The sequence below is a fragment of the Tupaia chinensis genome, unplaced genomic scaffold (assembly GCF_000334495.1).
Source record: "Tupaia chinensis unplaced genomic scaffold, TupChi_1.0 Scaffold144100_1, whole genome shotgun sequence".
Lineage (NCBI taxonomy): Eukaryota > Metazoa > Chordata > Mammalia > Scandentia > Tupaiidae > Tupaia > Tupaia belangeri.
In genome coordinates this window covers 67,505-78,432 of record NW_006203954.1, presented here as the reverse complement: position 1 = coordinate 78,432, position 10,928 = coordinate 67,505, and the positions used below count along the sequence as shown (strand labels likewise).

Sequence of the window (10,928 nt, the reverse complement as noted above, 5' to 3'; positions counted from 1 at the left end):
TTATTATTTTTAAAAAATTTAAAAGAATTATTTAATTTTATTTATTATTATTTTCCAGTTTGATTAGAGACATAGAGAGAGGGAAAGTGAGAAAGCAAGCCATCAGGTCTGGAACTCAAATTGTGATTGGCCATGTGGGTGTCCAGCACCTTAACTACCATGCCACCTGCCGGCCCCTCCAATCAAACATTTTGAGAGTTTTTTTTCTTTCATGAGAAAGAGAAAATGAATCAGGGAGACACACAGAGAGAGAAAAGAGCCTTTGACAAGATCTCCTCATGTCATAATCCTCCTCCCAACCAGCCAAGATCACAGGCACTCACAATTGTGCCTAGTGTGTTCAGGCCAGGGTTGTACTCAAGGTTTAAACCTGGACCTGCCATGTGGCTCCATTATTACATGGTTACATCTTACCATCTGCACTACAGTGGCTAGGTTATCAAATCAAATTTAATAAGCAGCTGTCTATAAATTACATTCTACTGTGCTCTAGTAATTGATTCTGGTACCTTAATCTAGCCACATAATTATTCTAATTAAAATTTTCTATTTTACTTTATGTCCATCTGAGCAACTTATAGGCTGTCATCAAAGAGGTCCATGTCATTACCAGTTTAAGTGCATGACTTTTCTTTTAATGAGAAAGTGTGTAAGTGCACACATGTGCACACAAGAGAGGAAGACAGAGTGACAGGGAGAGAGAAATAGGCACTTTTGACAAGGTCTGGTCACATCACATCACAATCCTCTCTCAGTCTCCCAGTTAGCCAGGACTAAAACCCCTGGTCATTGTACCTAGCCAGTTTAGGATGGGCACGCAACTGAACCCAGGCCTCATATGGTCCCAGTCACTGTGCAGTGGTGCGCTCTCACTTTTGCCACCCAACTGGATCGACATGACATTTGTTTTTTTATTGGGGGGGGGGAGGATCTGTGTCTCTTCTCTTTTTTTTTTAATCTATAATTGGTATCAGTGGTCTGACACCTGAGGTCACCAAGCAGACAATGAGATTTAAGGTTCTTGTCTGATAATTTTTTTGTTATAGTATAATCAAGTTCCTTAAAAATTCAATGCCACTTTAACACTCCCAATTAAAAAAATTTTATATCAAACTTCATTTTATTTATTTATTTATTTTAATTTGACCGGAGAGGGACAAAGTGAGAGAGAGAGAAAGTGAGAAAGCAAGCCGCCAGGTCTGGGACAAACCGTGGTCAGCTATGTGGGAGTTCAGCACCCTTAAGTGCCACACCACCTGCTGGCCCCAATAACTCCTAATTTTTTTAAAGAAATATTTTTTTTAAAAATTTACCTTTATTTATTTTAATTTGACCAGAGAGGGAGAGAGAGAAAGAGAGAGATAATGAGAAAGCAAGCCACCAGGTCCAGGACTTGAACCGTGGTTGGTCATGTGGGAATCCAGTGCCCTTAACTACCATGCCACCTGCTGGCCCCAACACTCCTCCTTTTTTTGCAACATGCTCAAATGTGAGCTGTAACTAAGACAGAAGTTGACTTTCCTTCTTAATATTATAAACGCTATATTAAATATAGCATCAGCAAGGCAAACATAGATCATAACTATTACTTTTCTTTTTAAAAATTTGCCAGAGGGTGTGTGTGCTTGCCATAGAAAGACAGTGAGACAGAGAGGGAGAAGGAGAAAGACCACCTCAATGGTCATGCTGCAATACCTTCTCCATTACTCTATCCAGTTGGGATTTGGGGCATACATGTATGATTTCCAATCCACTGGGACCAAGATTTGAACCACACAGCCAGCCATGTAGGATTTAGCTCCTTGAACCACCAGGTCACAGGACCAACTCCTTCTTGCTTTCATCATAACTTGTATCTTATTTCAAAACATCTGAGCAAAAATATTTCATTTCCAGGTTTAATTTATGTAGTTGGGGGCATCAGCAATGAAGGAATAGAGCTTCGCTCTTTTGAAGTTTATGATCCACTTTCTAAACGTTGGTCTCCACTTCCTCCAATGGGAACCCGGAGAGCATATCTTGGGGTGGCTGCACTCAATGACTGCATCTATTCTATTGGAGGGTGGAATGAGACACAAGATGCTCTTCATACTGTTGAAAAATACTCCTTTGAAGACGTAAGTTGGATGATTTCTGGTATTCTTTTAATGTCTCTGAGTCTGTAAAGATGTGCTCTTTCATTTATGATACTGAACATTTGTGGAATTTGTTGTTGTTTTGTTTTCTTTCAAAGAACCAACTGTTAATGTCATTGACTTTTTTTGTTGATTGATCATTTTCTTTTTGTATGTAAATTTTGCTAGGGGTATGTGTGTCTGTGTGTAAGCACCCCTACAGGAGGAATGGCCACACTGCAGTTCCTTCTCCTCCATTCTCCCCTCAGGATTTGGGGCATGCACAGATACGCCTTGATGTGTTTTTCAAACTGCTGGGCCCAGGACTTGAACCACACTGTTAGCCATGTGGGATCCAGTGGCTAGCTACCATGCCACCAGTTGACCCACTGATTGACCATTTTCTGTTTCACTAACTTTTGTTTTGATTTTTTTACTTTCTCCTTTAGTTCTTGTTCTTCTAGGTTCTTAAAGTAGAAGCTTAGATGATTTGTTGTAGACTTTTTTTGTAATACAAACTTTTCTCTCTTTTTTTAATATTTCAACCTTGGACATTTTTTTGAAGAATTATTTAATTTGGGACCAGCAGATGGAGTAATGGCTATGTCGCTGGGGTCCCATGTAGTCAACCATGGTTCGAGTCCAAGACCCAGTGGCTTAAACTCATGCTGGGTGCATGTGCGTGCATGCCCAAGATCCTGAAAGGAGAATGGAGGAGAAGGGATTACGGTGTGGCCATCCCCCCTTGGGGGCTATTTCTCATTTTCTGTCTTTCTGTCTCTGTCTGTCTTTCTGGCAAGCACATACGCCCTATAGCAAAAACCTCTCCAAAAAAAAAAAAAGGAATTCTTTAATTTATTGCTGTTATTATTATTTTTTAATTTGCTATGGGACAAGCATGCTCACCAGTGAGAGAAAGACAGAGGGAAAGTAAGAAAGCAAGCCGCCAAGTCCAGGATTCGAACATGGTCAGCCATGTGCCTCAACCACCAAACCAACTGCTGACCCCTACAATATAAACTTTTAAAGCTAACAGTCTTATTCATGCTCCACTTTAACTACATTCACATATTTTAATATCTTGTATTTTATTTATTTATTATTATTACCTTTTTGACTTATGAGAGAGAGAAAGCAAGCAAGCCATCAGGTCCAGGACTTGAACTGTGGTTGGCCATGTGTGAGTCCAGCACCCATCACCTGCTGACCTGATAGGTTGTTTTAAATAGCATTTATCTTGAAATACTTTTTAATTTTACTGATAATTTCTTCTTTGACTAATGGGTTGATAGAAGTATGTTAGTAAAAAAAAAAAACAGCTAGGGAACCAGCAGTTAGCATATTGGCTATGTCGCTGGACTCCCACATAGTCGACCATGGTTCCCGTCCTGGACCCGGTGCCTTAAAACTCACGCCGGGCGCGTGTGCGTGCATGCCCAAGATCCTGAGAGGAGAATGCAGGAGAAGGGATTGTGGCATGACCATACCCCCTGGGGGGTGATTTCTCGCTTTCTGTCTCTATGTCTCTGTCTTTCGTTCTGGCGGGCCCACCCCCCCTATAGTGAAAACCTCTCCCCCCCCCAAAAAAAAAAGAAGTATGTTAGTTTACCAAGATATGGGAGTTTTCTAGTTATCTTTAAAAAAATTTTTTTTAATATTTATCTTTTTATTTGTTAATTTTAAGCTGCCGGGTCTAGCACTTGGACTATGGTTGGCCATGTGGGAATCCAGGGCCTTAACTACCACGCCACCCACTGGCCCTTTGATTTCTAATTTAATTTGATTTTGATCAAAGAACATACTTAAAACTTTTTTTATTCATAGACTACATATGTGTGCACGTGAAAAAGACAGACAGATGATGAGTTTATTATATGCCTAATATGCAGTTTGCTAATGTACTCTTTTATTACCTGGCTTTTTGGTTTTTTTTTTTTTTTCCTTCTGATTACCTTTATAAGCTTTCCTGTTTTCTGGTATAGACAATTTACCTTACGTAGGATATTGCTAGTCATTTGACCTATAGCAGCTTACTGAAATGTCTTCAGGGAACAATGTATACCAGTCAAAAGATATCCAACTTTTTGTGTAAAGGGCCAGAGAGTAAATATATTTGGCCTTTCAGGCCACATAAAATCTCTTTTTTTGGTATATTCTTGGTTTTTAATTGCTTTGTTTTGAATGTTTTTGCCATAGGGTGCATATGCTTACTGGAGAGACAGTGAGAGGGAAAGTGAGAAATCCCTTCTCCTCCATTTTCCTCTTAGGATCTTGGGCACACATGCACACATGCCTGGCATGATCTTCAAGCCACTGGGCCTGGGATTTGAATCATGGTTGACCATGTAGGAGTTCAACACCCCAACCACCATGCCACCTGCTGGACCCTCTCTTCTTGTTTTAAAAACAAACTTTTAATATGGAAAAATCATTCTTCATTCTCAAGCTATACAAAAATAGATTATAGTTCCTAACCCATGGCCTAACCTACCTTTTTGAAAATATATTCTGCAGATTACTAATACCATTGGATTGTCCCACTATATTATTCTCTTGGAAATGTTTAAAGCTTATTAGTATATTAATGGCTTTAAAAGGCCTTTTGGGGACCAGCCAGTGGCATAATGGTTAAAGCAGCTGGATTCTACATGGCCAGCTGCATGGTTCGATTTCTAGACCCAGCAGCTTGAAAGAAAAGGAGCCTTTGGTAAATACACTTCTTTTTCTATAGAGCTTTGTGGTTCCTTTGCTTTGCATTTAGTGTATTATCTACTGGTATTCCATACAACAGTTTCTTAGAATGCTGGCAATATTTCTTTCTAGATCATCTCCTGATTGTAATTTATGATCCTACACGTTTTTCAATTATTTTCTATAAATTTACTACTTTGTTATGCCTACTCAAAAGTTCATTTTAAAATGTCCTCTATATGTATCTGACTAGATTATGAGACTGAACTTTTTTTTCAAGGCTTTAGCTATAGGGCACGTGCATTTGCTAGAGAGGCAATGAGAGGGAATCACCCCCAGGGGTGATGGTCATACCGTATCCCCTCTTCTCCATTCTCCTCCTGAGATTTTGAGCAAGCATGCACATGTACCCAGTGTGAACTTCAAAGCTGCCATTCCAGGACATGAAGTGCAGTCAACCATGTGTGTATCCAGTTCCTCAGCCACCATGTCACCTGCTGCCCCTGTGAGATTGAAATTTAAGTATGTGAAAAGAACCAGAATAATCTGATTTCTCAGAGTGATTTTCTCTATTATTATTATTATTTTTAGGTTTTTGCCATAGTGAAGGTGTGCTTGCCAGAGAGAGACAGAGAGAGAGTGAGAAATCATCCCCTAGTGGTGATGGCCACACTGCAATCCCTTCTCCTTTCTCCTCTCAGGACTTTGGGCACACATGCATACGCTCCTGGTGTGATTTTCAAGTTGCTAGGCCCAGAATTCAAACTGTGGTCAGCATGTAAGAGTCCAGCACTTTAACCACCTGCTGGCCCCTCTTTGTTATTATTTATGACATTAATATGTTTATTTTCTCTCTTATTCAGGAAAAGTGGGTTGAAGTTGCCTCAATGAAAGTGCCTAGAGCAGGCATGTGTGTTGTGGCAGTCAACGGTCTTCTGTATGTTTCTGGAGGTCGATCGTCTAGTCATGATTTCTTGGCCCCTGGTACCTTGGACTCAGTTGAAGTTTATAACCCTCATTCAGATACATGGACAGAAATCGGTCACATGATCACCAGCCGTTGTGAAGGGGGCGTTGCTGTCCTATGAAGTATAAAGAGTAAGAGAGCAGAAGGAGCATTTTGAAAATGTAGGATTTGACCTTTTGGTGATAGGACCCTACGATTCTTCTGAGTTTTCCATGGGTCTGGTACATGGGTGACTCAAGACTGATTTTTCTAAAAATTTCACTGAGAAGAGATATGAAATAAATCCTAAATTAAGAGCTCACACAAATTTGCTAAACTCACCAATAGAAATGTTCTTTATGCCCTAGAATTGTCTGGTTAAGCATAGAGTCCTATTTGTAAAAATTATTTGCTGGAAGTTTCTTGGCAGATAGCCCATTTAGCTGCTTCTCCAGGCAATTTCAAGTTGTACATAATCTTTGTGTGATGAAGGAGTGTCAGTGAAATAGTTTAAAAGCTCTCTGTACATTCATGACAGAGCTAGAGCACAATTCTCCATGGCCATAGGTTAACCTACAAAGAAAAGCCAATGTAGTTAACTTTCTACTTTTATTTGAGTTCAGGAGTTTTCATTAGCTCCAAACTTTTTATTGGCAACAGATATACTAAAAGGGGTGTGTAAAAAATATCTAGCTATTTATAGAGGTAAGTTTTTGATTGTTGATGACAACTTAAGAAAAGCTTTAGCTCACTCACAATTTGTGTCTTGATTCTGAGAGTAGGGAATGAATAGGAAGTCCTTAGTGACAGTCCTTGATTATAATAGGCTATATTAGGTGATAGAGCCCACTATGCACCAGGCAGGCACCTAGAAATGTCTGTATTTTCTAGGTAGTCACCAAAAGGAGCTGTTTGACTTTAGGAAGAAGGAACTTTACTAAATTATCCAGCCTCACTAGTTTAACATGGCCAAATCGAATTATCAGCTTTACAAAGCTATTGTTTGGTGTGGGGAAGACAATTCTGGGTGCTTATACAGTCTCTGACTCAAGTATAGGTTGAAAGGCCCATTTATTCCAAAACTGCTTCTCAAAACGTCTCATTTTGGGCTGGCCCCATGACCTAGTGATTAAAGGAGCTGGATCTCTGGTTTTAGAAACAGGCCAGGTGTGGGTGCATACATACTCAAAATCCCTATAGGAGGGAGAAAAGGAGAAGGAAACATAGCAACCCCGTGGGGGAGTTATAAATATTAACAGCTTATTTAGATAGAAAACTTTTGGTCTGCATTAAAGACTCAGGTAGTACTCATATCCAAAAGATCTGGTTTTGCCCACAAGGATACTTTCATAACTTAACTATATGCATGTTTTAGAGAAAACTTATGTAGACAGAAAGCTCAGTCCCCTTCTCTGGGGTATCCTGAAAGACAGAAGGGTCACTGATGCTTGTTTGGATCTGTAAGATGTTAAAAGGTGAGTATCAGGCTCATTTGTAGACTATTTCAGTTCTAGCTCGTGTGCCTTTAATATTTCTAGTTACGGAGAATCTGCTTTCTGGTTCAAAACAGATTGACAAAGCACTCCTATAATTTAATTATTGTCTAGTACCAATCTAAAATGGCACTGTGAAGGAAGGCATTTTTGCACTGTTGTGGCAGAAATGTAATGTCAAGACAATTAGAGTTTAAGTGTTTGGACTGTTACTAAGGACCTCCTATTAATTACTTGCATTCTCAGAATCAAGACAAAAAAACCCAGAAGATTCTTTTTAATAACTTTTTTTGAGAGGTTTTTGCTATAGGGCACATATGCTCGCCAGATAGACAGACACAGAGAGAAAGAAAGCGAGAAATCACCCCCCAGGGGTATGGCCACACCGCAATCCCTTCTCCTCCATTCTCCTCTTGGGATCTTGGGCATGCACGCACACACGCCTGGTGTGAGTTTAAGCCACCAGGTCCGGGACTCAAACCGTGGTCGACTATGTGGGAGTCCAGCGACATAGTCATTACGCTAACTGCTGGTCCCAAACCCAGAAGATTCTTAAACATAGGTTAACTATAAATATGGTTATATCTCTTAGGGAATGACAGATCGTTTTTAAAAGAATATACTAATAAAGTATCTAGATTTTTTTTTTCTTTGAATCACTTATTTATTAGTAGTACTCCTGGATTATTGACTGTAGCAGGATTGCACAAGTTTTTTAGTTTGTATTAACTTTAAGGACTTGTACATTTTGTTTTACATTTACTTCTATTTTCTGAGCAACTATTAAAGTGATCAACCTTCCTACAGAATGTTTGACATTTTAAAATGCTTACTATCCTGCACAATGTAGTTAATCAGATAAACTTAAGAATCAATTTAATTACAGAAACATACATATACTGTAATTCAATTGCAAAATAGTTTTTTTTTTTTTAACTGAAATTAGGGCATGAGTCTAAAAATATGACTTACCCTTATTCTGGAAGATAATGCATTTGAGATTAGGAGAGTCTTCACTTTGTATAGTACTCATGCAATTTACAAGCACAGAAGTGAGTTTCCTCATCCAAACACTTAATGTGAATAGAATCTGAAGATCTGAAGACTATAAGCTTGCTTTCTTTCTATTATCAGTCCATAGTAAACTGTTCTCTATAATAAAGATCCTGCCATGGTTTCAGCCATGGGCCATGTGACCAGGCCACATTTCTTACTCTGTCTCTCAATGGCAAGTATAGGCACCCTCCAGCAATTCAGGAAAAAAACAAAACAAAAACAGAGTGTTCCTTTTTTTATTTAAAAAAGCCTCTCCTGAATTTAAAATATTAACTAGATAAGCCTGCTCCTTAGAGCACTGAGATGGTTCCAGCTTGACTCTTCCTTCCTAATTCATATGACATATACGACACTTAGGCTTTAAGTATTTTTTACCAGTTGGTGTTACACATTTGGTGATAAGGAGTTAAGCCGCATACCATGCCAAATCCTGATAAAAACCGGAAAACGTATCCAGTTTTTCTTTGAGCGTGGTTTTCCTTCATGACTGACTTTAGAGCCACATCATTTCAGCTCATACAAGTAGGTTATACCAGATAAAATAAGCTTGGACATGCATTTCTAGAGGCAACTGCTATGAAAATGCCACACTGGATCTACCTTTTATTTTCAGACACTCATAGATACAAAGTTTTCCTCTTGAAGGAGAAGAATGTGTATGTTCTTTTTAATGGACATAAGGCTCTATCTAACAAAGGGAGTTTTTCATCTTTGTAAAAAAATTTTACATTTTTAAAGGCAAAACATTGAAATGTTTAAATGGATTACTATATAATTCATTTAAAAGTCTGCATGAAAATTAACCTAATATGACATGAAAAAGTATTGTTAGGGATTTTCAATCTCTTGCTCAAGTAATCCCTATGAAATGACAATTTCTAGAGACGAGAACATTCTGTAAAGAAGAAACTACCATTGGTGGGGAAAAAGGGCCAAACGAAAGTAGAAAGGGTGATGGCAAAATGCAGCCTTACAAGGAAAGTAGCCAACATGTTATCTATAAAACATTTTTTAATGAGAGAGAGAGATGTACTTTTTAATGGGGTCTCATCATGATCCTCCTACCCCAGCCTGGACCACAGGTATGTGCTACCTTGCCCATGCAGTAGCACCCTTCCACTTGTACCACTGTGGCTGACCCCAAGGTCACTTTAAATTTATTCTACTTGAAGTCTCTTGGGTCCTTTTTCTGGATAAATGTATTTAACTATTAAAGTGATTCCAAATGAAATAAAGGCTACTAAAGTGACTACTATCTGCAGGGCTTTGAACCAGCTGGGATAATGTGGCAAGAGGAAAAGTTCAATGTGTAATGCTACCCCCAAACCTATCACTACCATGACTATAGCTTCACTGAGTCTTTCAGAAATAAGGAAGGCAAACCATGAAAACATAATAGGAACTATACTGTTAGCTAAATTAAGGAAATCTGGTTTGGCTGGACTGCCTTCTGGCAGAGCAAAACCCCATCTGACCCCTCCCAAGAAAGATAGGAAACTGGCTCCATAAGCCATCTGAGTTAAAGCTAGCACCGGGATGTAAGCCTTTGACATCATCATGACCAGTGGTGGGGCAACAAAGGGGATCAGTCCTGCCAGAGTTATGTATAATGCTGGCTTTGGGCTGTGAGGCAGGTAGGTGATGGTGCTTGGTGGCCTGGCTGGGAGCACTGCTTGCTTCTGCTTCTTAAAGCTGCATGGGGATGTATGATAGCATTGTGTCTTGCTCATACACACTGGAAACGACGAGAGGAGCTGAGGCCGTGGGAACAAAGGAGAAAAGTTCTGCTCGAAAGAGGTCTTGAGACAAAGTCTATCTAATTTCTTGCTGGCTCCTAGTCCCATTATTGAAGGGTACTTCAGCATCTAGAAAGAAAATTGAACCAGAAGACAAAATTTAAATGTAAATAAATAAGTAATTTTTCCCCTTAGTTAAGTCTCAATATGAAACAATAGAAAACAAAACATGCAAACAAAAAACTGCTTTCTATTGGCACATCAAACTTTACAGAAAGGCTGAGCCGACAACAGTGATATTATTGCTGGTAAGACTATTAAACAGCTGCACAACATGCAAGAGAAACTGCTGAGCAGAACCAGTGATACATTTTGACCCATTGCTAATCTTATTTTGTGAAACAAATACTTGAAAAACGACCAGGTAAAAACTATCTTCAGTATTCTGCCTTCTCAACTGCCTCTTCTGTTTATATCTTTATTTATTTATCTATTTATTTTAACTGGCAGAAGGCATGTACACTTGCTAGAGAGCGATATGGGGGTGGAAGGAGCATTCCCCAATGGGGCACGATCATGCCACAATCCTTTGTCCTCCATTTCTACATCCCTTCAGGGGCATGTGTGCACATGTACCTAGTGTGTTTTTCTTTTTTCTAAAAGAATTATTTTATTATTTAACCTTTTAAATTTATTTTAATTAGAGAGGGACTGAGAAAGAGAGAAAGTGAGAAAGCAAGAGACCAGGTCCAGGACTCAAACCGTGGTTGGCCATGTGGGAGTCCAGTGTCTTTGCTGGCCCCCCTGCTGGTCCCCCTACTGTGTTTTTCAAGCCACCAGGACTTCAATTCAAGCCATAGTCTAGCTTCCCATGCAGAGCATTTACCCCCTG

At 39.3% G+C, this 10,928-nt stretch overlaps 2 protein-coding genes across 3 annotated transcripts in view; one reads left to right on the top strand and one right to left on the bottom strand.

Moving 5' to 3' along the window:
* LOC102480549 (actin-binding protein IPP) overlaps window positions 1-7,596 on the top strand; it is a gene marked incomplete at its 5' end in the record, with an annotated part of 19,948 nt that extends 12,352 nt beyond the window's left edge. Inside the window, 2 exon segments of the mRNA XM_006165941.3 lie at window positions 1,897-2,117; window positions 5,669-7,596. Of these exon segments, the coding sequence (XP_006166003.2) occupies window positions 1,897-2,117; window positions 5,669-5,893 (446 nt within the window).
* Window positions 7,597-8,531: 935 nt separating this feature from the next.
* The window catches only part of TMEM69 (transmembrane protein 69), a 6,973-nt gene continuing 4,576 nt past the window's right edge, over window positions 8,532-10,928 (bottom strand). For both annotated transcript variants that reach the window (XM_006165938.3, XM_006165939.3), the window contains exon 3: window positions 8,532-10,165. In XM_006165938.3, coding sequence (XP_006166000.1) covers window positions 9,458-10,165 — 708 coding nt within the window. In that variant the 3' untranslated portion in view covers window positions 8,532-9,457. The remainder of the gene's footprint in view (window positions 10,166-10,928) is intronic.